Source organism: Rhinopithecus roxellana, chromosome 9 (assembly GCF_007565055.1).
Source record: "Rhinopithecus roxellana isolate Shanxi Qingling chromosome 9, ASM756505v1, whole genome shotgun sequence".
NCBI classification, from domain to species: Eukaryota; Metazoa; Chordata; class Mammalia; order Primates; family Cercopithecidae; genus Rhinopithecus; species Rhinopithecus roxellana.
Genome location: NC_044557.1, coordinates 35,336,329 through 35,362,289, shown reverse-complemented (window position 1 = coordinate 35,362,289; position 25,961 = coordinate 35,336,329). Strand labels below are relative to the sequence as shown.

Here is a 25,961-nt window from a genome sequence, read left to right as displayed (position 1 = left end):
AGAAGCAGAGGGTATGCTATTTAACTTGTTTTAGGAGGCCAGCATTATCCTAATACCAAAGCCAGACAAAGACATTATAAAAGAAGAAAACTGCAGGCCATAGACACAAAAATCTTCAATAAAATATTAGTAAATTGAATTCAACAATGTATAAAAAGAGTTATGCATCATGACTAAGTGAGATTTATCCTAGTTATGCAAGGCTAGTTTACTATTCTAACATGAACTAATGTAATTCATCACATCAGCACGCTAAAGAAGAAAAATCACAGGATCATAGGTACACAGAAAGCATTTGACAAAATCCAATACCCATTTATAATTACAAACTTTCAGCAAACTAGAAATGAGAAGAAACTAGGAATTGAGTACAAATATTAGAAAAAAGAAAGATCTAAAATTAATAATCTAAGTTCCAACTTTAGGAAACTAGAAAAAGAAGGGGAATTTAAATCCAATGTAACTAGAAGAAAAGAAATAATAAAAATTAGAGCAAAAATCAATGAACTTGGAAACAAAATCAACTTGGTAAAAAACATCTACAAAAAACCTACAGTTAGCATCATATTTGATGAGAGCCTACAGGTTTTTCTGCTAAGATCAAGAACAAGGCAAGGATATTCCTCTTACTACTTCTATTCAACATTGTACTTAAATTCTTAGCTAATGTGATATGACAACAAAAGTAAATAAGAGGTACTAGGAACAGAGAAATAAAACTGTCTTTGTTCACAGATGACATGATCATCTATGTAGAAAATCTGCAAAGAATAAACATAAAACTCCTGGAACTAATAAACAATGATTCCAAGCTTGCAGGATAAGAAGTTAACATACAAAAGTCTATCACTTTGCTATATACTAGAAAAGTATAACTGACATTTGCAATTAAAAAAAAATACCATTTACATTAGAACCCCATAAAATGAAATACTTAAGTATAAATCTAACAAAATATGCACAAGATATTTATGAGGAAAATTACAAAGCTCTGATGAAAGAACTCAAAAGACTAAATAATAGAAGACACACCTCCTGTTTGTGAATAGGGAGACTCAATATCATTACCATGTCAGTCTTTCCCAACTTAATCTATAGATTCAACAAAATTCCAATCAAAATCCCAGAAAGTTATCTTGTGGATGCCAACCAACCAAGCCTAAAGTTTATGTGGAGAGGAAGAAGTCCTAGAATAGCCAGCACTGTATGAAGAAGAAAAAAGTTGGCAGACTGTCACTACCAAACTTTAAGACTTAGTATAAAGCTTTAGTAATAAAGCAATACAGTAATAGAGAGAGTGGTATTGGCACAAAAATAGACAAATAGTTCAATGGAACAGAATAGAGAGCCCAGAAACAGTCCCACACAAGTATAGTCAACAGATCTTTGACAAAGGAGCAAAGGTAACATAATGGAGCAAAGATAGTCTTCAACAAATGATCCTGGAAAAATAGGACATCCATATGCAAAAAAATGAATACACTCCTTAAAATTAATTCAAAATGCATTATAGACTTAAATGTAAAACACAAAACTATAAAATTCCTTGAATACGTAAAAAAAAAAAAAAAAAAAAAAAAAAAAAACTAGGTGATCTTGGGTATGGCAATATCTTTTTAAATACAACACCAGGCCGGGCATGGTGGCTTATGCCTGTAATCCCAGCGCTCTGGGAGACCGAGGTGGGCAGATCACTTAAGGCAAAGAATTGGAGACCAGCCTGGCCAATATGGTGAAACCCCATCTCTAATAAAAATACAAAAATTAGCCAGACGTGGTGGTGGATGCCTGTAATCCTAGCTACTATGGAGATTGAGGCAGGAGAATCACTGAACCCGGGAGGCGGAGGTTGCATTGAGCAGAGATTGCGTCATTGTCCTCCAGCCTGGGTGACAGAGCGAGCCTCCATCTCAAAAAAACTAAAAAATTAAATAATAAATATATAAGTACAACACCAAAAACATGTCCCATGAAAGAAATAATTTATAAGCTGAACTTAATTAAAATTAAAATGTTCTGCTCTGAGACAGTTTCAAGAGAAGAAGACAAGCCACACTTTGGGAGAAAACATTTGCAAAAGAAGTGTCTGATAAAGGACTGTTATCCTAAATATACAAATAATTCTTAAAACTCAGCTGTAAGAAAATGAATAACTCTATTAAAAATGGCCCAAAGACCTGAATAGACAGCTCACCAAACAAGATATACAGAGGTAAGTAGGCAGATACAAGATGAGCAGTATCATATGTCACTAAGGAACTGCAAATTAAAACAATGATGGGATACCACTACACACCTATTAGAATGACCAAATTCCAAAAACACTGACAACAACAAATTCTGGTGAGGATGTGTTGAGGATTCTGAGTTCAACAGAAACTTTAATTTATTCCTGGTGGGAATACAAAATGGTCCAGACCCTTCAGAAGACTGTTTGGCAGTTTCTTAGAAAACTAAACATATTCTTACCATATGATCCAGCAATCACGCCTTTTGGTATTCACGCAAAAGAGTTTAAAACATGTTTGCACAAAAATCTGAACAAGGATGTTTATAGCAACTTTATCTATAATTGTTAAAATTTGGAAGCAACCAAGATGTCATTCATCAGGTGAATGGATAAACTGTGGTATATCTAGACAATGAAATATTCAGTCTAAAAAGAAACTAGCTATCAAGACTATTCCTGGGTTCTCTATTCTATTCTATTGAGCTATTTGCTATTTGTCTATTCTTTTTCCAATACCACACACCTTTTATCACTGTAGTTTTATGTCACATCTTGGAGTTGAGTAGTGAAAAGACATGGAGGAAACTTAAATGCACGTTACTAAGCGAAAGGAGCCAGTCTAAAAAGGCTACATATTGATTTCAGCTACATAACATTCTGGAAAAGGCAAAAAAAAGAGTATAGGAAAAGGCAAAAATATGAATATAGTAAAAGAACCAGTGATTGTCAGGGACTAGGGGGAAGAACAGATGAATAGGTGGAAGACAGGGGATTTTTAGGGCAATGAAACTATTCTGTATGATACTATAATGATGAATGGACATCATTATACATTAGTCCAAATCCATAGAATGTACAACGCCTAGAGTGAACCCTAACGTAAAATACCAAGAGTGAACCCTGATGTAAAATGATGGGCTTTTGGTAATGATGACGTTCAATGTATTACACTTATAATAAATGTACCACTCTGATGCAGAATTTTTATTAATTAAAAATTTTATTTTTTTAGAGCAGTTTTAGGGTCACAGCAAAATTGAGCAGAAAGTACAGAAATTTCCATAAACCCCTTGGTATGGGATATTGATAGTGGGGAAAGCTGTGCATATGTGGAGGGTGGGTATATGGCATGTAAATTAAATATACAGAAATGATTTTCTATGTGCTCTTTAATCAAATTTAAAATTAACCATGTAGTTCCAGCACCTGTACCCTTGGCCATGCCCACCCTCCTCCAGTATTCAGTAAATTTTGGACTCTGCTAGTTGACAAGTAGGATAAAGTTGTGTGGAGCAGGAATCTTCAATCTGGAGTCCCCATAGGGGAGATGCCTAAACCATCTATGTCCTGTGTTGTCTTTGTCATTAAACAGAGGAATCTGGAGGGGGAGTTAAGTGTGCACAAAGCCGTAAGTAAATCTTTTAAAATTCCATTTTTTAAGGGAAATAGATCAATCTACTTAAAGTGTGTAGTTTTGAAGAAATCTTCTCAATTTAACTGTGGTCCTCTATCACTTCTCATCCCACACTTTGTTGTAAAAAAAAATGTAATCCCCTTCACTTCATGCTAAGTTTTGGGCCCAGACCTGGCAGGAGGATGGGATGCTAGGTTTTAAATGAAATATTTTTGTTGTGTAGGTAACTGTGGCACTTTCGAGAAAGAATCTGTCTTCTGTTAAGTCATCTGATTGGAGGCATTGGATGATATCAAACACCTGTGTGAATTCAGTGCCCTGGCTTCACTGAGAGATGGGTTTGACATGGTGGTAACGTGTCCAGACAGCTTGGAGTCCTATCCCAGTGTTACCGCTTATTACATGTGTTTCCTTGGCCAAGATTTTCCCTCTCTCTGCCTCTTTTTTTCCACCTCTACAAAGTAAGATCAATAATAATAATAACACCTAACTCATGCATGAAATTTATGTTTATATTAAATGAATTATAAATAAATTGGTTAATGTCTGGCATGTGGTATTACACACTCATCTTAATGTAGGGACTGGCAATCTCTGACTCGGAGGAGGCTGTAAAATTTAAGCAGCTTCTGCCATCTCTTCATTGCTTCCTAATAAGGTGATCTCAGAAGATGGACCCAAGGCTAAGGGCAGCCTAACATGGAGGACTTGGAATGGAGGCACTACAGGTATGAATGCAGACACGCACAAGACTATGGCCAGTTGAGGGGATGGGAGTCAGGTTCTGAGTCCTTGGCTGCAACTCTCTTCAGACACTGCAATACATTCTCTGTGTATGAGATTGCAATCCTCTGGGGAATGGATTTGATCTGAAACTAAAATGTACTGCCATGAAAGGCTGCTGACCTTCCTGGGGAACAGTCCCTCTTTTAGGTGGGAGCATGGGCCTAAGCAGACAGGGCGGGGCTATTCACAGGGGCAACCAAGCTCCCTCATTTGGACACACCCATAGACAGCTGTGCTCCTTGATGCCTCCTATTCAACAAAAATACAACAGCATAATGCAACAACAAAAACACAGCAATATAACACAGCAGCAACACAAACACAACAGCAGAACACAACAACAGTATATCTCTCTCTTAGGGAGTAGAGGTATTTACCGAGGGTCAGAGTTATTGAGGTGCTTCAGTGATTAATGTGTTTGCCAGTGGTCACCAGCAGGACTCTTCTGTCATAGCAGCAAAATTACATACTTATGTTTTGCTTTCTCTGAGGGGACATAGTAATTGATAAGAAAAGGATTATTTGATTCAGTGGAGTATGGTCTTCATTGGGATTTTGTAAAAGGTTGAATTCTTCTTCAGAAAAATAATTTAGAATTGTCAAAGCAATGTATTCTATTCAAACATCTAATCTACATATTTCCCTACTAAAAAATCCTCTTAGTATTCTAAAACATCTGAAGAAAATGAGAAGATTGAAACAAAACTAATTATTGTACATATTTGATTATTGGCTGAAATGCAAAGTCCCATATTTGAGCTTTTTGTGTCTTTTTTTTTTTTTTTTTGAGATGGAATTTCACTCTTGTTGCCCAGGCTGGAGTGCAATGGTACAATCTCTGCTCGCCACAGCCTCCTGGGTAGCTGGGATTACAGGCATGTGCCACCATGCCTGGCTAATTTTGTGTTTTTAGTAGAGACAAGGTTTCTTCATGTTGGTCAGGCTGGTCTCGAACTCCTAACTTCAGGTGATCTGCCTGCCTCCGCCTCCCAAAGCGCTGCGATTACAGGCATAAGCCACTACGCCTGGTCTGATCTCTTTGTATCTTTCTCTTTGTTGATACTATCATTCATATGAAAATAAGTCATCCATTTATTCATTAGGAAAATAAAGGAAACTGTGCTGTGAATATAAAAATACCAGCTTTGGGTAGGACTGCATAACTTACAATTTTAGCATTACAAATTTCAACCAGGAAATGAGGTGCCTGGCTGGCTCCAGGTCAAGATCCTATGTGTGACCTTTCATGTCAAACCATAGGAGGTTTCAAAGTCATTATCTGGCAGGCTAATGGGGGAAGCTGTCCTCCCCACATCAGCTAGTGCACTGCCGTCCCTGAAGGGAAGTGCAGTCAAGGCCTCAGATCCTGACCCCCACTCCCCTCAACTCTACAGCTGATCCTGTTTTGTGTATCTGCATTTCTCCCTTAAGTGCCTCCATTCCAAGGCCTACTAATTGGGTTGCCCCTAGCTTTGGGTGCATCTGCTGAGACCACCTTATTGGAGGAGTCTTGAAGATAATTTTCTTAACTTTGAATGGGTATTTTGTATTTTTTTCACTACTAGTCCTTTCCACTTCCTCTCTGGGTCCGTAAGATAGGAGGAGCCTTTGGTTCAGAGTTCCTTTGACAGTGAGACCGTCCTGGCCATGTGCAACACCGTGGGAGCTGGCACCTTCATCCTGGCCTGCACTACAATAAGGAATAAAGGATTGCTGGTTACTTTCAGTTTGGTACTTCCTAATTGATCCCTTTGATGCAGGGGAGCTTGACTTTCACTCTTTCTCTCTCTCCCTCACCTTCTTTTTTTTTGAGAGTTAAAAACCCCAAACTTTTATTGAAGAATTTTTCTTTATTTCTTCTAAACAAACAAACAAACAAACGCGGGACACGTGCAGAATGTGCAGGTTTGTTACATAGGTATACGTGTGTCATGATGGTTTGCTGCACCTATTGACCCATCCTCTAAGTTCCCTCCCCTCATCCCCCACCCCCAAAAAGACCCGGTTGTGTTGTTACCCTCTCTGTGTCCATGAGTTCTCAATGTTCAACTCACACTTATGAGTGAGAACATGGGGTGTTCGGTTTTCTGTTCCTGAGTTAGTTTGCCTGAGTTAGTTTGCTGAGGCTTCCAGCTCTATCTATGCCCCTGGAAAGGACATGATCTCATTCGTTTTTATGGCTGCATAGCATCCTATGGTGTATATTTACCACATTTTCTTTATCCAGTCTATCATCGATGGGCATTTGGTTTGTTTCCATGTCTTTGCTATTGTAAATAGTGCTGCAGTAAACATACGTGTGCATGTGTCTTTAGAGTAGAATGACTTCTAACACTTTGGGTGTATACCCAGTATTGGGATTGCTGGGTCAAATGGTATTTCTGATTCTAGATCATTGAGGAATCACCACACTGTCTTCTACAATGGTTGAACTAATTTACCTTCCCACCAAGAGGGTAAAAGCATTCCTATTCATCCACACCCTCACTGGCATCTATTGTTTCCTGACTTTTTGATAATAGCCATTCTGCCTGGTGTGAGCTGGTGTCTCACTGTGGTTTTGATTTGCATTTTTCTGATGATCAGTGATGTTGAGCTTTTTTTTTTATGTAGTTTTTGGCTGCATAAATGTCTTCTTTTGAGAAGTGTCTGTTCATATCTTTTGCCCACTTTTTGATGGGGTTGTTTATTTTTTTTCTTGTAAATATGTTTACGTTCCTTGTAAATTCTGGATATTGGACCCTTGTCAGATGAGTAGATTGCAAACATTTTCTACCATTCTGTGGCTTGCCTGTTCACTCTAATGCTAGTTTCTTTTGCTGTACATTAGCTCTTTAGTTTAATTAGATCACATTTGTCAATTTTGGCTTTTGTTGCAATTGCTTGTGGTGTTTTTGTCATGAAATCTTTTCCCATTCCTATGTCCTGAATGGTATTGCCTAGACTTTCTTCTAGGGTTTTTATGGTTTTGAGCTTTACATTTAAGTCTTTAAACCATCTTGAGATACTTTTTGCATAAGATGTAAGGGAGGGGTCCAGTTTCAGTTTTCTACATATGGCTAGCCTTTTTTCCAAGCAGCATTTACTGAATAGGAGGAGATCCTTTCCCCATTGCTTGTTTTTGTCAAGTCTGTCAAAGATCAGATGGTTGTAGATTTGCATTGTTATTTCTGAGGTCTCTGTTCTTCTCCATTGGCCTATATGTCTGTTTTGGTACCAGTACTATGATGCTTTGGTTTCTGTAGCCTGGTAGTATAGTTCAAAGTCAGGTAGAATGATGCTTCCAGCTTTGTTCTTTTTGCTGAGGATTATCTTGACTATACGAGGTGTTTGATTCCATATTAAATTTAAAATAGGTTTTTTTCTAATTCTGTGACGAATGTCAATGGTTGTTTGATGGGAATAGCATTGAATCTATAGATTACTTTGGGCAATATGGCCATTTTCATGATATTGATTTCTCCTATCCATGAGGATGGAATGTTTTTTCATTTGTATCCTCTCTTATTTCCTTGAGCAGTGGTTTGTAGTTCTCCTTGAGGAGGTCCTTCACATCCCTTGTTAGCTGTAGTCCCAGGTATTTTATTCTCTTTGTAGCCATTGTGAATGGGAGTTCACTCATGATTTGGCTCTCTGCTTGCCTATTATTCATGTATAGGAATGCTTGTGATTTTTGCACATTGGTTTTGTATCCTGAGACTTTGTTGAAGTTGCTTATCAGTTCAAGGAGTTTTTAGGCTGAGATGATGGGGTTTTCTAAATATAAAATCATGTTGTCTGCAAACAGACACAACCTGACTTCCTCTCTTCCTATTTGATTATGCTTTATTTCTTTCTCTTGCCTGATTGCCCTGGCCAGAACTTCCAATACTATGTTGAATAGGAGTGGTGAGAGAGGGCATTCTTGTCTTGTGCTGGTTTTCAAAGGGAATGCTTCCAGCTTTTGCCCATTCAATACGATATTGTCTGTGTGTTTGTTATAAATAGTTCTAATTATTTTGAGATATATTCTATCAGTACCTAGTTTATTCAGAGTTTTTACCATGAAGTGATGTTGAATTTTATCAAAGGCCTTTTCTGCATCTATTGAGATAATCATGTGGTTTTTGTCTTTGGTTCTGTTTATGTGATGGATTATGTTTATTGATTTGCATATGTTCAACCAACCTTGCATCCCAGGGATGAAGCCAACTTGATGGTGTTGGATACGTTTTTAAATGTGCTGATGGATTCAGTTTGCCAGTATTTTATTGAGGATTTTTGCATTGATGTTCATCAGGGATATTTGCCTGAAGTTTTCCTTTTTTGATGTGTCTCTTCCCTGTTTTGGTATCAGGGTGATGCTGGCTTCATAAAGTGATTTAGCGGGGAGTCCCTCCTTCTCAATTGTTTAGAATAGTTTCAGAAGGAACAGTACCGGCTCCTTTTTATATTTCTGGTAGAATTCAGCTGTGAATCCTTCTGGTCCTGGGATTTTTTTGGTTGGTAGGCTATTAATTACTGCTTCAATTTCAGAGCTTGTTATTGGTCTATTCAGGGATTCAACTTCTTCCTGGTTTAGTCTTGGTAGGGTGTATGCGTCCAGGAATTTATCATTTCTTCCAGGTTGTCTAGTTTATTTGCGTAGACGTGTTTATAATATTATCTGATGGTAGTTTTTATTTCTTTGGGGTCAGTGGTGAAATCCTCTTTATCATTTTTTATTGTGTCTATTTGATTCTTCTCTCTCTTCTTTATTAGTCTAGCTAGTGGTTTATCTATTTTGTTAGATTTTTCAAAAAACAGCTCCTGGATTCGTTGATTTTTTGGAGGGTTTTTTGTGTCTCTATCTCCTTCAATTCTTCTCTGATCTTAGTTATTTGTTGTCTTCTGCTAGCTTTTGGTTTTGTTTGCTCTTGCCTCGCTAGCTCTTTTAGTTGTGATGTCTGGGTGTCAATTTGAGATATTTCTACCTTTCTGATGTGGGCATTTAGTGCTATAAATTTCCCTGTTAACACTGCTTTCCTGTAACCCAGAGCTTCTGGTATATTGTCTCTTTGTTCTCGTTCATTTCAAAGAACTTCTTGATTTCTGCCTTAATTTCATTATTTACCCAGGAGTCATCCAGGAGCAGGTTGTTCTGTTTCCATGTAATTGTGTGGTTTTGAGTAAGTTTCTTATTCCTGAGTTCTAATTTGATTACACTGTGGTCTGAGATCCTGTTATGATTTCAGTTTCTTTACATTTCATGAGGAGTGTTTTACTTCCAATTATATGGTCAATTTTAGAATAAGTGCCATGTGGCACTGAGAAGAATGTATATTCTGTTGTTTTGGGGTACAGCGTTCTGCAGACATCTACTAGATCCACTTGATCCAGAGCTGAGTTCAAGTCCCGAATGTCTTTGTTAATTTTCTGTGTCTCTGAACTGTCTCATACTGACAGTGGGGTGTCAAAATCTCCCAATATTATAGTGTGGGAGTCTAAGTCTCTTTGTAGGTCCCTAATAACTTGTTTTGTGAATCTGGGTGCTTCTTTATTGGGTGCGTGTATATTTAGAATAGTTATTAGCTCTTCTTGTTGAATTGTTCCCTTTACCATTATGTAATGCCCTTACTTGTCTTTTTTGGTCTTTGTTAATTTAAAGTCTGTTTTGTTAGAGACTATGATTGCAATTCCCGCTTTTTTGCTTTCCATTTGCTTAGCAAATTTTCCTCCATCTCTTTATTTTGCGCCTATGTGTGTCTGCACACAGGATGGGTCTCCTGAATACAACACACCAATTGGTCTTAACTCCTTATCCAATTTGCCAGTTTGTGTCTTTTACATTTAAGGTTAGTATTGTTATGTGTGAATTTGATCCTGTAATCATGATGCTATTTAGTTATTTTGTACATGAGTTGATGCAGTTTCTTCATAGTGTCATTGATCTTCACATTTTGGTGTGTTTTTGCAGTGGCTGGTACCAGTTTTTCCTTTCCATATTTAGTGCTTTCAGGAGCTCTTGCAGAGCAGGCCTGGTGGTAATGAAATCTCTCAGCATTTGCTTGTCTGTAAAGGATTTTATTTCTCCTTTGCTTCTGAAGCTTAATTTGGCTGGATATGAAATTCTGAGTTGAAAATTCTTTTCGCTTTCTCTTGACTGAGGGCATATGTGGACTTACTTACTCCCTATCCTCTGAGAAATAACCCTTCTGTTCACAATGCCATTTGGCAGAGTTGTCTCTTTCTTATTCATTTAAAAAAACAAAATTACACAGTGGTAACACAATGCTTAAAAACTGCAGTGAGGTCTAGATTCTAATGCTTGGGCAGGAGGGGACCTGAACAGTGAGAGTCCAGTTGGATGCCCCTGCATTTGGACTTTCAACTGTACTGCTGTGAGGAGACCTCAGCTGTTGTACATGAGCTTTACATATCCTAGATGTCACTGGGATCTCCTTATCTCTCAGAAGTTTAGAATACTTGGCTCAAAAAGAATACTAGTCCTAAGTACTCCCCAATACTTCAGCAAATTCCTTGCACTAATGTCACCACAGAATTCTTTGTCCTGAGTTTGCAGATACAAATATGCTCTAGTTATGCATTGCTTAATAACAGTGATACCTTCTGACAATGGCGTCATCAGGTGACTTTTGCCTTGTAGGCAACATGAAGTGTACTTACACAAAACTAGATGGTGTCACCAGCTATACACCTAGGCTATATAGCATAAGCTATTTCTTCTAGGCTACAAGCATGTACAGCAAGTTACTGTACTGAATACTGTAGGCAGATGGAGCACAATGGTAAGTATTTGTGTAACAAAACTTATCTAAACATAGAAAAGTGAAATACAGCAGTATAATATCATAGAACCACCATTGCATATGTGGTTTGTCATTAACCAAAATGTCCTTATACAATGCATGACTATGTTTCAAATTCCTATGTGGATTCCATTTATATTTTTTGAAAGTTAAGTATTATTAATTTCCCTTCTAAATTAATTTGCCTCCCTAAATAAAGCATGGCTGAAGTATTCTAGATTGGTTAGATCTCTGATTCCTCATCATTTCCCACAAGTAAACTGGTGAAAATGGCAATTTTACTGAAGATATGAAAAGTTAAGGGAGGGATTCCATAGGTATGTTTTGCCACCTTCAACTGTTTCATGGTCTGTTCCCTTCCCAAAGTCTAAATTCCTCTCCTGCCACATTCTCTCTTGGGCTGGGCCCCTAGAAGGGCATCCCACACCCTGACTTCAGCTGTTTGCAGCCCCCCCTGCAGTTATAAAATGAATAAGCCCTGGAGACGTAATGTATAGCATGTTGACTACAGTTAATATTGTCCATTTGAAATTTGCCAAGAGAGTAGATCTTAAGTGTTCTCATCAAACACACACACTAATGGTAACTATGTGAGAGAATGGATTTTTTTTTTTTTTTTTTTTTGACAGAGTCTTGCTCTGTTACCCAGGCTGGAGTGCAGTGGCATGATCTTGGCCCACTGTAACCTCTACCTCCTGAGTAGCTAGGATTACAGGTGCACACCACCATGTCTGGCTCAATTTTTTTGTATTTTTAGTAGAGTTGGGATTTCACCATGTTGGCCAAGCTGGTCTCAAACTCTTGACCTCAGGTGATCCACCTGCTTTGGCCTCCCAAAGTGCTGGGGTTACAGTTCGGAGCCACTGCACCTGGCCTAGATGTGTTAATAGCTTGAGTGTGTCAGTCATTTCATAGTGTGTACATATATCAAAACATCACATTGTAACCTTGAATATATACAATTTTTGTTTGTCAATGTTATCTCAATAAGGTTGAAAAAGTCAGTCTGAATCCGGTTTTCCCAATACGATCTTTGTTGTGCTAAAGAAGAGAAATCTAAAACTTTTTCCTTGAACTACTTTTCCAAAGCTAAACAGTAAGAGTAAATGGCTTCATTTAGTGATTTCCATTCTTTCTCGTCTCTAATGCACATCTATTTCTTTAAAAGTCCTTGTATTAGCCAGGGTTCTCCAGAGGGACAGACCCAATAGGATAAATGTATATACAAAAGAGAGTTTATTAGGGAGACTTGGCTCACACGATTATAAGGCAAAGTCCCACAATAGGTCATCTGCAAGCTGGTGAAGAAGAGAAGCCTGGAGTGGCTCAGTCCACATCCAAAAGCCCAATGAAAGGGGGCTGGGGCCGGGGCGGTGGCTCACACCTGTAATCCCAGCACTTTGGGAGGCTGAGGCAGGTGGATCAAGAGGTCAGGAGATAGAGACCATCCTGGCTAAGACGCTGAAACCCCGTCTCTATTAAAAATACAAAAAAATTAGCTGGGCATGGTGGCAGGTGCCTGCAATCCCAGCCACTTGGGAGGCGGAGGCAGGAGAATGGCGTGAACCCGGGAGGCGAGCTTGCAGTGACTGATATCACGCCACTGTACTCCAGCCTGGGTGACAGAGAGAAACTCTGTCTCCAAAAAAAAAAAAAAAAAAAAAAAAAAAAAGGGCTAACAGTGCCGAGGCAAGTCCTGGGAGCCCCATCTACCCCAGCAAGGGGCCGCTGGTGCAAGTAAACCCAGACCCAGGAAGCTGCTTCTCTGCCTTTTTCTGCCTGCTTTGCTTTAGCCGCACTGAGAGCCGATTTGATGCAGTCCACTGAGTTGATTTCTCTGGTTAGATGTCATTAATTTTCCTTCTAACCTAATTTGCCTATTGGAGAAACATCTCCATAAAATAATTTTCTTTTCTCTTAATATTTCATCTTTCAAATATTTTAAAAGAAAACTAACACAGGAACAGAAAACCAAACACTGCATGTTCTCACTCATAAGTGGGAGTTGAACAATGAGAACACATGGACACAGGGAGGGGAACATCACACACCTGCGCATGTCAGGGAGGTGGGGGGAGAGGTAAGGGGAGGGAGAGCATTAGGACAAATACCTAATGCATGTGGGACTTAAAACCTAGATGACAGGCTGATAGGTGCAGGAAACCACCATCGCACATGCATACCTATATAACAAACCTGCACGTTCAGCACATCTATTCCAGAAGTTAAAGTAAAATTTATTTTAAAACGTTACAAATGCCTTTTCTTTAGAATCACCATTTCTTTTCCACAGCATTCTTTGCTGAGGTCATTTCAGACGACATGCCAACAAAGGCACACCCCACTCTCTTATTGTGCGTATCAGGTCCGTTCCCATCAATGTAGGTCTACTGTCGGAAGAAAACTACAGGGGCAAGGAGAAAAGATCTAATCCCCCCCCTTTTTTTTTTCCTTTTCTTCTGTCTCCGCTGTGAGCAGCAGAGAGAAAGGCCTCAATGCTAATTCAGAAGTCTTCATCCTGCTGTAGATCCATCACTTGCAGTCTATCAGCAGGTTGTCGAAATACTAGGCATGATGTTCTCATAAGGCAGGGCCTCTGATGACAGCCCTTCCAGTCAACACTCATGCCAGTATTTAGAAACTGAGCTTATCAGGGTTTATAAATGTTGAATGCATGCAATTTTCTCTCACTAAGTTTTTCAGGATATGAGAATTGAGTAACGGTGTTCAAAAGTAAGCATTCACATGCATGATCATGCTGGCATTATCACAACAGGGTCCCAAAGCACAGGGCAGACTGTTCAGTACACTGGATGAATCAAAGTTACAGCACCACGGGTATCATCATTATTTTATGTCTGAAGCTGAACCAGGTCGAGGGTTAATCCAAGCAAAAATTCTCCTTTGTCTAAAACTTCTTGCTACTTCAAGTATAAATTGTTTCTGCCTGAATTATTCAGACAAATGCCTCCTTGGTCCATTTCCTTTTGCTAGCACAGTCCTAATTTATAACAGAAGCAAATACCAGGTCACAAGGAATAAAAAAATGGAAAAGAACTAAGAATAAAGAAGAAAACATGAAAAGAAAAAGAAATACTCTATACCATCAGTATGATGAAATGATTTTTGCTTTCATTAAAGTTTAAAGTTCTTATGCCTCACCACAGAGGGTTATTTAAAGCTGTTGTAAAGCTCAAGTGTTCATAATTTGACTTTTTATTCTGGTGAGAACATCTGCTTCCTTTTCTAACAATCATACTTCTCTTTCTTTTCCTTTAAAGATGTTTTTCAAACTCCAAACTCCTGGTCTCTTAATGCATTCTAGTCAGATCCAGTACATTCTTTGCAGAATGACATGGGAATCTTGAACAAGGTTTCCTGTCAGTTTAATGATTCAGTTGTTGATTTGCTGATATGTTTTAAAGCCATTTATTCTTACACAGCTGCATGTACTACATTGCTCTGTGCATGTATTTGTGAATATATGTATAGATTTTCAGGGTAAATATACTCATACACATAAAACCAAGGGATTTATTTCATTTTGGAACACGGTTTGATCAAAGAGAAGCTTTTTATTCTTTTAGACTGCTAGTGAAGGGTAGTTATGAAAATGTCATGTGCTGCTTTAAATATCTCGGTTAAATGCTAGGCTATTGTATTCATCATCATCAGCTAATGTTTCTGCTACTGGGCAGTGCATTTTAGTATGAAATTTATTGTGGAATCTCACTATTCCCATCCTCTGAGTTGACTGTGTAGTCACAGCCTTGCTGAGAAGAGAGCAGTCATGGATTAGTGGAGGCTTTTGATTCCTCTTGCATAAGTCTTTTGAGCTATGACAGATATTGGTCAATCAATTCTCAATTCTCTCCTCCTATCTTCTATTTTTTTTTTGCTGGACTTTCTGGTGTGTCTTTTTTTGGTTTCATTCTTGGTACATGTATCAGTAAAAATAATAATTACAGTGAATATCATGTATTAATTATACACTGTGCTAAGGCACTATGTTGAGGGCTTTATACATGATTTCATTCAATCCTTAAAACAGTCTTATGAAGAAGTTACTACCATTTTCAATTTGTAAAGAAGAAATTGAGACATGGGAAGATTAATGAAATTGCCTGATATGATGTAGAAGTGAAATGTCAGAATTGTAACCCAGGTGCATATGACTCTAAAGATCATGTTTTTAATCATTCGGGTGTTCTGCGTGCTTCTTGAACACAAAAAAATAGAGAGCCTATGGTTACTCTCTCTTTACTCTTTTCTTTTCTTTTTTTTTCTGGAAACGAAACAAAACAAAACACTTTATTTATTTATTATTTATTTATTTATTTATTTATTTATTTATTTATTTATTTATTTTTAAGACAGAGTCTGTCTGTGTCGCCCAGGTTGGAGTGCAGTGGTGCGATCTGGGCTCACTGCAGGCTCCACTTCCTGGGTTTACCCCATTCTCCTGCCTCAGCCTCACGGAGTAGCTGGGACTACAGGTGCCTGCCACCACGCCCGGCTAATTTTTTGTATTTATAGTAGAGATGGGGTTTCACCATGTTAGTCAGGGTGGTCTCGCTCTCCTAGTCTCGTGATCCACTGCCTCGGCCTTCCAAAATGCTGGGATTACAGGTATGAGCCACCACACCCGGCCAACACTTTAATTTTTAAGACAACTGCAAGCACCTCAAAAATGGATTATCGTTACAACACTTGTTAGCTTTTCACAATCTAGTTATTGCAAAGGCACATGAATAAATGTTAATGGACAAAGTAAAAAAATGAGGCACCTTAATGAATGTAAAATTTAAAATAAAAAGACATTCAACCACTGACTTCTAAGAGAGGCTAAATATACCTCTATATATTACATTCTAAAATTGCATTGCCTACTGTGGTTTGTGTCTTGGATTCTACAATTAATTTTAAGGAAATGCATAAACAAAACTGTGCAACTTGCAAAGGGAAAATCGTTTTCTCAACTTCATTTCATGGAAAGACAATAAAAAAGCTACTAAAATTTGTTGTAGCCACACATAAAGCTACCTATGGAATGAATGTGATCACTGGTACCTTTGAGCTGTGAGGAGTATTCTGCCCATCACACTGCAAATTATATATATCATACCTTGTGTTCTAGACAAGCATGATCATGCTTTTCCAAAAATATATGTATTTTTTAATTCCACACAATGAACACGTTTCTCTTTTCAGATTTAATCTATGTAGAGCTTAACTTACAGTGCCCAGAGGAGGCAATATGACATGGTACTAAGTCTTTACATTTTAAAAGTGAAATCGCTCTTTTTCTTTAAAAATACTTTTAAAAATATGTGAAAATACAAATGGGACTGCTAAATTATAATGCATATTTTAGAATGAGAAGCATATATTTTCTTCCTTTAAAGTGCCATATAGAGAATGGTATCTTACAACCCGGAGTCACTTTGTTTAAAATCAAATGTGAAAGGACTGTTATGGAATGAAAAGTTTGCACAACTCCTTGGAGCAGTTAAAGTCGGCTACATGCAACATAGGCTACATAGCACTTAAGACTTGGTAGCTTTTTTGAAATTTGAGCCCCCTCCCATGTTTAATGGAAAGTAACATTTACAGGGTGTGATTACATACACTATAATACAGGAATGATGTCCCTTTGCCAGAAGATAACATTTCACTTTTCCTTGCTATTTCTTGGTTCCAACTTGATAATTTTTAAGACTGTAAATTATATAGTACTCAGCTAATTTTTTTTCATAGTTACAAACCCTGCCAAAACACAAAGGGGAAAGTATTTCTCATTAAAACACACACACACACACACACATGTGAATGTCACACAACACAAAAAACAATGCTTCCAGACGTGTTATTGTTTCCAGAAGAAAATGGTCAGTAAACTACTAAGGTGAAGACAAAAGACTACCCTTCCCCAGGATCACAGTGCACAAAAAGCAAAATGTCAAACAACAGCACTTCAAAGCAAAATAAAGGTCTGAGGATGAAGCCAGCTCACTTGCAATCCTGTTAAAGAATGAGAGTCACCGTTTAGGTCCAATGAGCTGGGAACATTTGCTAGCTCAGAATGCAATATGGGTAGAATTTGCTAAGAATTCAACCAAGGATGCCGAAGGCATTAGCCAGCTGAGACTCGTTTTCTCGGGAACCATCTCTAACGTTGGGATCAGGAAATCTGTAAACTGTGCAGTGTCTTCGTGGGGCCAGCCATACTTCTCCACAAGTACATCAAAAGGGCATAGGGCTTCGGCTTGGTCATGTCGCAGTTCTCCTTTTCTGGTGAAAAACTCCTTGAAACATTTCCCCAACATAGCGTACTTTCGAGGGACTTTCCCCAGCTGTTCAATGATCAATGCTATGTGATCTTCGTCTCTGGAATAGTCTTCCCCAGAATGTGGTTCAAACAAATAATCGCCCGTTGCCAGCTCAAATGCCATACATGCCGTGCTCCAGACGTCCGCAGGGGTGCTGTATCCCGTTCCTGTTAAAACCTCTATGGAAGGGTACTGACGCATCTGGATGTTTTCCGTGAAGTGTTTATGCACCCAACAAGCATTTCCCAGGTCAGCAATTTCTACTCTAATTTTATCAGCATTCCTTGGATCCAGGGGGTTCACCAACAAGTCAGCCTCCCGGGCTTTTGGCAAATCCCCGGTACTGGAGGCTGAAGCCGTCCTGCTTTTGTCATGGGACGGACTGCTTTCCCTTTGCTCAGTAAGTGGTGATCCCTCAGAAAGCACAGAGCCGCAGGCCACAGGTTCTAAGGCTCCGGAGAACAACGAGGTGGAAAACTCTGGAAACTGTGACTCGGGAATTTTATGCCGTCCATTTGGCAATTCACTGTTGACTTATTCATAGGAGCTGCTTGCTATATGTGTAATCACTTTCTGCATTTGGCTCATCAAGATTATATTCCTCAGGATTTGGGCAGTCTTCTTCATTATCCTCTTCATCGTCCAGTTGCTGCTCCAGTAAGAATGGGCCATTTTCAAGATGGCCATTGGTTTTAGGTGATTCTATCCACCTCGGGTCTATATTCGCAAGTTGCTGATCTACATCATCTTCTTCTTTTTCAATGTTTTCTTTCTCAGCGTCTTCTTTCTCTTCCTGGTCCTCAGCTTCACTATTTCCCTTTGCGGTCTCTGCCTCGGCCGCCGCCTCTAATCCTGTTGTTTTTCGTTTCACCTCTGGGCAGTATTCGCCCTCTGCTAGAGCGGCGACGGCGGGGGCGGCGGCGGCGCAGGCGCAGTTCTTACCTCCTCCCGGCCGTTTGAGCAAGTGGAAGCCACAGCGCGGCTGGTCTCCTCACCCGCATGCTTAGCCGCCTCCTTCTCAAAGCCCCTAGGCCCGCTTCCGCCGCGTTGGAATGAACTCCAGGATAGCGTTTCCCATTTAGGCCCAAAAGCGGAGGCCGAAAAGAGAGAAGCACCCAAAAAATCCGGAGCCTCAACAGAAAGCTCCTTTAGTTCCTCCTCCTTCCCCGCCACCAGCACCACCGCCACCGCCACCTTTGGCAGACCCCACACCACCAGAGCCAAAGGAGGAGATCCGGGATCAGATGATGAGGAGCAAGAGGACCCTGCGGACTACTGCAAAGGTGGCTATCATCCAGTGAAAATTGCAGGCCTCGTCAATGGCCGGTATCATGTTATTAGAAAGCTTGGTCAGGGGCACTTCTCTACTGTCTGGCTGTGTTGGGATATGTAGGGGAAAAGATTTGTTGCAATGAAAGTTGTCAAAAGTGCTCAGCATTATACAGACACAGCCTAGGATGAAATAAAATTGCTCAAATGTGTTCAGGAAAGTGATCCCAGTGACCCAAACAAACACATGGTGATCCAGCTCATTGACGGCTTCACGATTTCAGGCGTGAATGGGATACACGTCTGCATGGTCTTTGAAGTGCTTGGCCACCATCTCCTCAAGTGGATCATCAAGTCCAACTATCAAGGCCTCCCAGTACGTTGTGTGAAGAGAATCATTCGATGGTTCCTTCAAGGGTTAGATTATTTACACAGTAAGACCAAGATTATTCATACTGACATAAAGCTGCAAAACATCTTGATGTGTATGGATGATGCATATGTGAGAAGAACGGCAGCTGAGACCACTGAGTGGCAGAAAGCAGGTCTTCCACCTCCTTCAGGGTTTGCAGTGAGTGTGGCTCCGCAGAAGAAACCTATGGGAAAAATATCTAAAAACAAAAAGAAAAAACTGAAAAATAAACAGAAGAGGCAGGCTGAGTTATTGGAAAAACGCCTGCAGGAGATAGAAGAATTGGAGCAAGAAGCTGAAAGGAAAAAATAATAGAAGAAAACGTCACCTCAGCTGCACCTTCCAATGAGCAGGATGGCGAATACCCTTTTCTTAACTTGAGAGATATATGATACAGAGGATCAAAGCATTTAGAGTCACCATAGTGTTTACACACATAAATATGCACATGCATACCCAGGCACATCCTTGCATGCACACGTGTGGTTACATACCAAAATATATATGCATATACATGCACACACATATATGCATACACACACATACGCACACACAGACACTTAAAACACTTAAAACTGTGTCTTATCACTCCTGCATTATGGAAAAATAAACCATTTTTAAGCTCCTTTTAGAGTTTTTGTAAAAAACAAAAACTAATGCCGTTTTTCCTAATCGGAGCCCTCAAAACTACACTTATATTTTCTAACTTCTCTGTGGAATATTCTTATCTTTTTCACTCTCTGTGTTATTTCCTGAGTCTTCATTCTTTCCATTTCTTCAAGTCATTGACTTGTATCCTATCTCTCCTAAAAGCTATAAATCATTAAATGTTATTTTCTCCAATTCCAAAGCAATTTTCAGTGAACTTTAAAAACTCTTGAATCTATTTTATTTAGAACTAAAATTTTTTAAAATGATTTTCAGCACTCTTCATGAAGGAAGGAAAACTCAGGTATTATAATAAATGTTAAATATTTCCTTTTTTTTGTCCCTGAAAATGTTTTGAATTATTTTAAATTGCACTCTTTATTTTAGTTTTTAAATATATGATGCTCTTTCCAAGAAGCCAGTTTCTTTAGTCCTTTTAATTTTAAATATAAGTCCATTTTAATTTTCACTTTGTTTTACTTACAAAGAATCATAATTTTCTATGTGATACTGTAAACGTCATTGTTATGATTCCATTCATTGATTCCATATTGTATTTTCTTTTAAAAAAATTACTATGTTCTTTATAGAAGTGACTGCTTTGCACACTGCTATCTATGTGAAATATTTCTTCTTCTGTTAAACTATGTTAACATGATGAATCAGATCTGCCATGTAAATGAGAAGCCAAATCATGTTTTTACTGCTTTAAAATACAGAGGGGCAGCTGTCTAGTTTTATTAATATTGTTTTTATAATTGAATTTCTGGTGGCAAATTCACTTTTTGGCAATCAGTCTCAATAGCCAAACTGAACCTCAGCTCAAACAGATTGTTGTAAATAAAATATGGTGAAAGTAGAAATTTAGTTAGGACAACTACAGATTTATAATGCAAGAAAACAATTGGAGCCCTAAATGCACCATATGGGTATCAAGAGAGTCAATTTGTTTCACATGTGACACTAAAGAACAAACAAAGAAAGTGCCTATGTCAGCTCCTTCATACCCATCAAGATGAATCTGCCTTCTTTATGCACTCATTCATTTAAAATTATTTTAGAATGTGAAGATTAGGCTGCTGATTCAAACCTGTTCATGGTTTAATTCTAAAATTATTCATACTACCAAACATTAATTAAAGCCAAACTACTAATAAAAATAGCACTCTAGTTTATTTGCAACAAATATGCTAATATCTTAATATAATCAGAAATTACAAAATAGCATTACAGTTATATTATTTGGAAAGAATGAATATGCCATTTCTTTTACAAGGCGATTACTAAGTTGACTCAATTCAAATAATGCAGTGAGTTCCCACAATATTCTGAAAATGATGCAGGCTGAAAAATTGAACTTCTTGTGGAATCATGACCAAAAAGAAATGTCCCGTTCAGTAATCTTACTGTTGGTTCAACTAGGCAGATGCACTGTTGGGTGGAGTAGAAGAGCAAATAATTTGAGTTAATTGTGAGGCAAGAAGGACTGGCATTCCAGCAGATGCATTATGAAAATGGAACTTTGACAAAGTCAACAAGATATGCTGGGATGTGGCCTGACATGGCTCCCAGCAAGGCTACGGAGAGAGGTACATTCTACATTGTCAGGAGCAGAGTGCAAAGGATGAGCAAGGAAGAGACAGGGATATTAGCCTTGTTCCAGAAAAGGAGGGAAGATCAAGATGCAAGTGAGTAGAAACCCAAGGTACATACTCCAGAGAGCTTTGAGGAGAGTAGCTCAGAACAACATCTCAAGCATGTTTCTTTTCTTCGGAGGCAGCCCAGAAATGACCTAACAATTTTTGAAACCCCTGCAAAAGTTTGATGAAGTTGTTCTGCTACCAACTTTGTAGCCAGCTAGTCAAATGTATGTGCAAAGTGGAGAACCAAATCCAGTTTCCACTCCGAGGACTTTTCTACAGTTTACTGTTACTTACTTTGCATCTCTCAGATGGTTTGCTTCCTGGCCTTAGAATGGTGGGCGGAGGGGGTGGGGGAGAGGGCAGAGGGCAGCAGGTGCTGAAAATAAGGATGGAAATGAAGATTAATATGGAAAGGGACATCTGAAGGTAGAGGCTGGGAGAGCGTGAAGAAGCTGTTCTGATTTTTTCTCTGATGATGGTGTAAATTAAAGATACGGCTTCAAGTACCATCAGTTCTGCTAGCATGCTTGCTTTGAAACGTGAATTTGTCCCAATATGATTGATATATTAGGAAACAACCTGAACATAACAATTTGGGAAATATTAGGGAACAATTTTCCGTCAAATTTCAGACAACTTTTCTTCTACTTCATGGTAACTCATAGGCTGCAATCCTTCTGTTGCGAATTTCCACAAGTAAACTGCAGATCCTTTTCAAAGTAAAATGCCCCATTTATTGTAGTATATATGTACTTCTTAACCATCTAATATGTATAAATATGTTGTATCATTTTAATAGATCTCTATTTTTAAATATGTTACCGATGAAGTAATTGAGTGTTGTTCCCCTGACCCATTTTTCCCATAAGTCTTGTGGCTTTTACTGCATTATTTCTTAGGAACACATATGCCTCATTAAAGCAGAACTTATGGGACAATCAGTTTATCTGCTAATATGATTGGGATGGATTGCAAAGCGTTTGGAAAGGTATTTGTGATTGTGTTCTGGGATTCTGGTAGAAGAACCCTTCGGTGTATCCTTGTTAATGGCATTAATACAGGTTTCTCAAGAGTCACAAAATAAGGATACTTCCCCAGTGCTTTCATGAAGAAATTAATAGAAACCAATGTGCCTGAAGAGCAATACAGACACAGGATGTGACTGTGAAGGAGAGGGACATTGGGAGTGTGGGGGCCTCCTTGATAATGGGTGCTCTTCTGGAGCTAACAGGTTTTCCCTACCTGATTTTTGCTGCTCCAAGGTGAACAATATACTTTGCAGTCTTGCCAGTTTTCAAGATCGACAAATTCTGTGTATGTAGCAGGCAACTGAATAGCTGAGTTCTTCAGGAATTAAAATGCAGGGAGTTTGGAATTGACTTTCTGGCTTTGTAATTGGGAAGGTACTGGATCTGGCAGCATGAGGAAAGAAGAGGACCAGTAAATAAATCTGTTCTTGGCTCACCCATGCATCTCATTGAGGTTCTGATGGTCTGTGCTAATGGCCCACAGGAGGTTTGGCTTCCCCAAGGAAGTGACACCAACACTTTATGAGTTGTTGCTGACAGTTTGACGGATAAAACCTTGTTCTCTCCAGTGATACACAATCCTCAGAGAGAGTTCCCTTACAAACGCCACCCCCCACCCTGCCCCACCTGGGGCCCTCACAGCCTTCCTGTGCTCTCTTAAAGGAGTTGCCCTCTGCAGTGCAATAAGTCACAAGACTGGTTCCTTAAGACTGGAGTTAATATTAAATTGGTAAATGCAAGACTTAACTCACACTAGACCTCTGACAACTGCTAAAATATTTTATTGTTGCATATCATTTTTATTGGAGAGGTGATTTTAAAAACAAAACAAGTAGCCCAGAGCATTTTAGAGAAATGTCAAGAGAGAAAAAGGGGGACGAATGAAAGAGAGAGAAAGGGCTTTAGTTTCCCATCCCATGTTAAGGGAAACAGCTTCACTTTTATGTTTTATAATAGAGATTTGTTATGGGTTGAAGTGTGTTCCCCTCGAAATATTGAAGTCCGAACCTCTGGTGCTTATGAAAGAGGGTCTTTGTAGAACATCGAATGAAAGTGAGGTCATTAGGAAGGATCCCAATCCAATATGTCTAGACTCCTTAGAAAAAGGAACAATTTGAGCACAGAGACGGACACAGAGACACACAGAGTACACCATAGAATCTACAAGACAGAGATAGGGTGATGATTTCACAAACCAAGAAAAGCCAAAGATTGCTGGCAAACCACAGAAACTAGGAGAAAGCCATGGAACAAATTCTCCCTCACAGCCCTCCAGAGGAATCAGTCCTCCAACACCTTGATCTCAGACTGCTGTCCTCCAGAACTGTGAGACAATACATTTCTGTTGTTTAGGCCGCCTAATTTGTAGTACTTTGTTATGGCAGTACTGGAAAACAAAAACAACGACAAACGGATTCTTGGTAAAATTTCACTTGAAAGACAAAGCAAAAAGAGTTACCAGATTAAAAACATGTGAAAAGTATAGAATTAGAGACAGGTGGGCGAGATGGAGAACTGGGGTTTCCAATCCAGAACTCCACTGGTTCAAAGGACACAGACGGACCTCTGTGTCCCAAGATTCTGCCAAGGTAAAGTGAAACACATACTTTCTGACATGGGTATCAGGTTGATGTCTTCATGGTGGGGCTGGCACTGTGTAGTTTTTGATGAGTCAGGAGAGCAAGAATAACAATATCACCCAACATTCAGATTATGTAATAGCCTAATGGAATCATGATCAGAAACGTCTGAGCAGTCTAATATGTACTCAATGTGGCCATAATAAAAAGATCTTTTATCACTTTTCATGATTCTGGCTAGTTATGTTTTTCAGGAATCCTTGTTTGGTGTAAATTATAGTTCACTTGTGCTAATACTGCAATCCTGGAGTCCATGGGAAAGTATTAGTTTTAGATAATGATTTTATTTAACACCTGGTGCTCGCTGCACAGATGTGCATCCTTGCTTCTCCTCTGGACAAGGAGGAAAAACAATAGATGGGTAGATGGAGCCCTTCTGTAGATTTCTTTCATTAAATTCTCCATGGGATGACATCTTTGACTGATCATGAATACATGTACCCGGCAGAAGATCAATAGCTCAAGCAGCAGGCTAGAAGACAGGTGGTCTTTGGGCTTAAAAAGTCTAAATATTTCAAAGTCCTGGGATTTCTGTCAGGAACAGTACATTTTGTTTTCTTTTGTACTCCAGTGTGTTCCTACCTGAGGGAGGCTGCTGGAAGTGATGATAAAAGCACCAGGGTTAGCCTTGACTTTCAGTGATTTCAAGTGATGCTAGGAAAGTCCTTGAGTTCCCAGAATCACCAGGTTGTGAGGGACTAGATAGTATACAGAACACATATCCCTAGTGACATTCAAAATTGTTAGTGGGTCTGGAATCTTTTGAGACACTGATAAAAAATTGAGGTTGTTTTTGTATATTGTGTTCATGGTGTTGTTACCCAGCTCAAGGAGTTACTCAGTCATGACACTATGGTTTGTGTGTGTGGCTAAGACCAGTTCTTGAATAACAGCCAGTGTCCTTATTGAACTAAAGTAGAACTTTGAGGATCTCCAGATAATGAGGTTTCCAATTCTGTCATGTGTGCCTTGACAACCCTCCACAGTACGTATGGGAGACATCATCACTGATCGAGTCACACAATTAATGCTGAGCCCAGAAGAGGACTGGGAATTCTACAGCCATCTAGCGAGGCATTCACCACCAGTAGATTAGCTGTCAAGCACGTTAAGTCTATTTGCCTTGGCTGTCTTAGGTCTTGAGTAAGCATTCAGCATAAGGCCTTCTGCCTTTCCTGAAATGAAGCCAGATGGGTGGCTCAGTCCCAGAAAAGCTCCAGTGTCCCCTTAGAGAAAAATTAGTCTGAGTAGAAATACCTAGATTTATTTCTGGGATATACAGTCTGGAGGCTGTTTTACCCTTGGTTGTGAGCCATGTGCAAGAACACAAGTTGTCGTGACAACTGCTCCTAGTCACCACTTGCAACCTGAGGTCAAGAAGCTGGCCTCGGACCAATCTTCATCAGATAGAAAAATTCATCTGACAGCATTGCATAAGGACAAGTACCACTGACTGTCTCCAATGTCTATTCAAACCTCTCCAGGAACTTGTTTAGCAGGAATAAGTGGGAGCAAGTCCTCTGCAGTGAATTACACTCTCTCTTAGAGGTCTGTGAGGTGGGCTAGTCTCTTGGAAGGAGTCTTAGGTCTAGTCCTTGATCACCTGTTAGTGTAAATTACCTGCAATGTTAAAATAGAAGCAAGGGAGAAAAAAACAAACTGGCATCTATGGTGGCTGGAATTTTGTATACACAATCTCATTAATCTTCTCAACAGCCCCTTGAGTGGGTGGTATGATTTCATTTTACATGCAAGAAAGGTGATGGCTCAGAGG

General features: G+C 39.2%; 1 protein-coding gene and 1 pseudogene across 2 annotated transcripts in view; both read right to left on the bottom strand.

Moving 5' to 3' along the window:
* Positions 1-25,961, bottom strand: part of NKAIN3 (sodium/potassium transporting ATPase interacting 3) — a 751,074-nt gene that overhangs the window by 120,771 nt on the left and 604,342 nt on the right. The window contains exon 5 of one of the 2 annotated variants that reach the window (XM_010360367.1): positions 19,190-19,427. The exons of the other annotated variant lie outside the window; for it this stretch is intronic. Within the exon in view, the coding sequence (XP_010358669.1) occupies positions 19,413-19,427 (15 nt within the window). The 3' untranslated portion in view covers positions 19,190-19,412. Of the gene's footprint in view, positions 1-19,189; positions 19,428-25,961 lie in introns of those variants that run through there. 2 annotated transcript variants of the gene reach the window in all.
* LOC104660113 lies at positions 17,322-19,125 on the bottom strand (annotated as a pseudogene).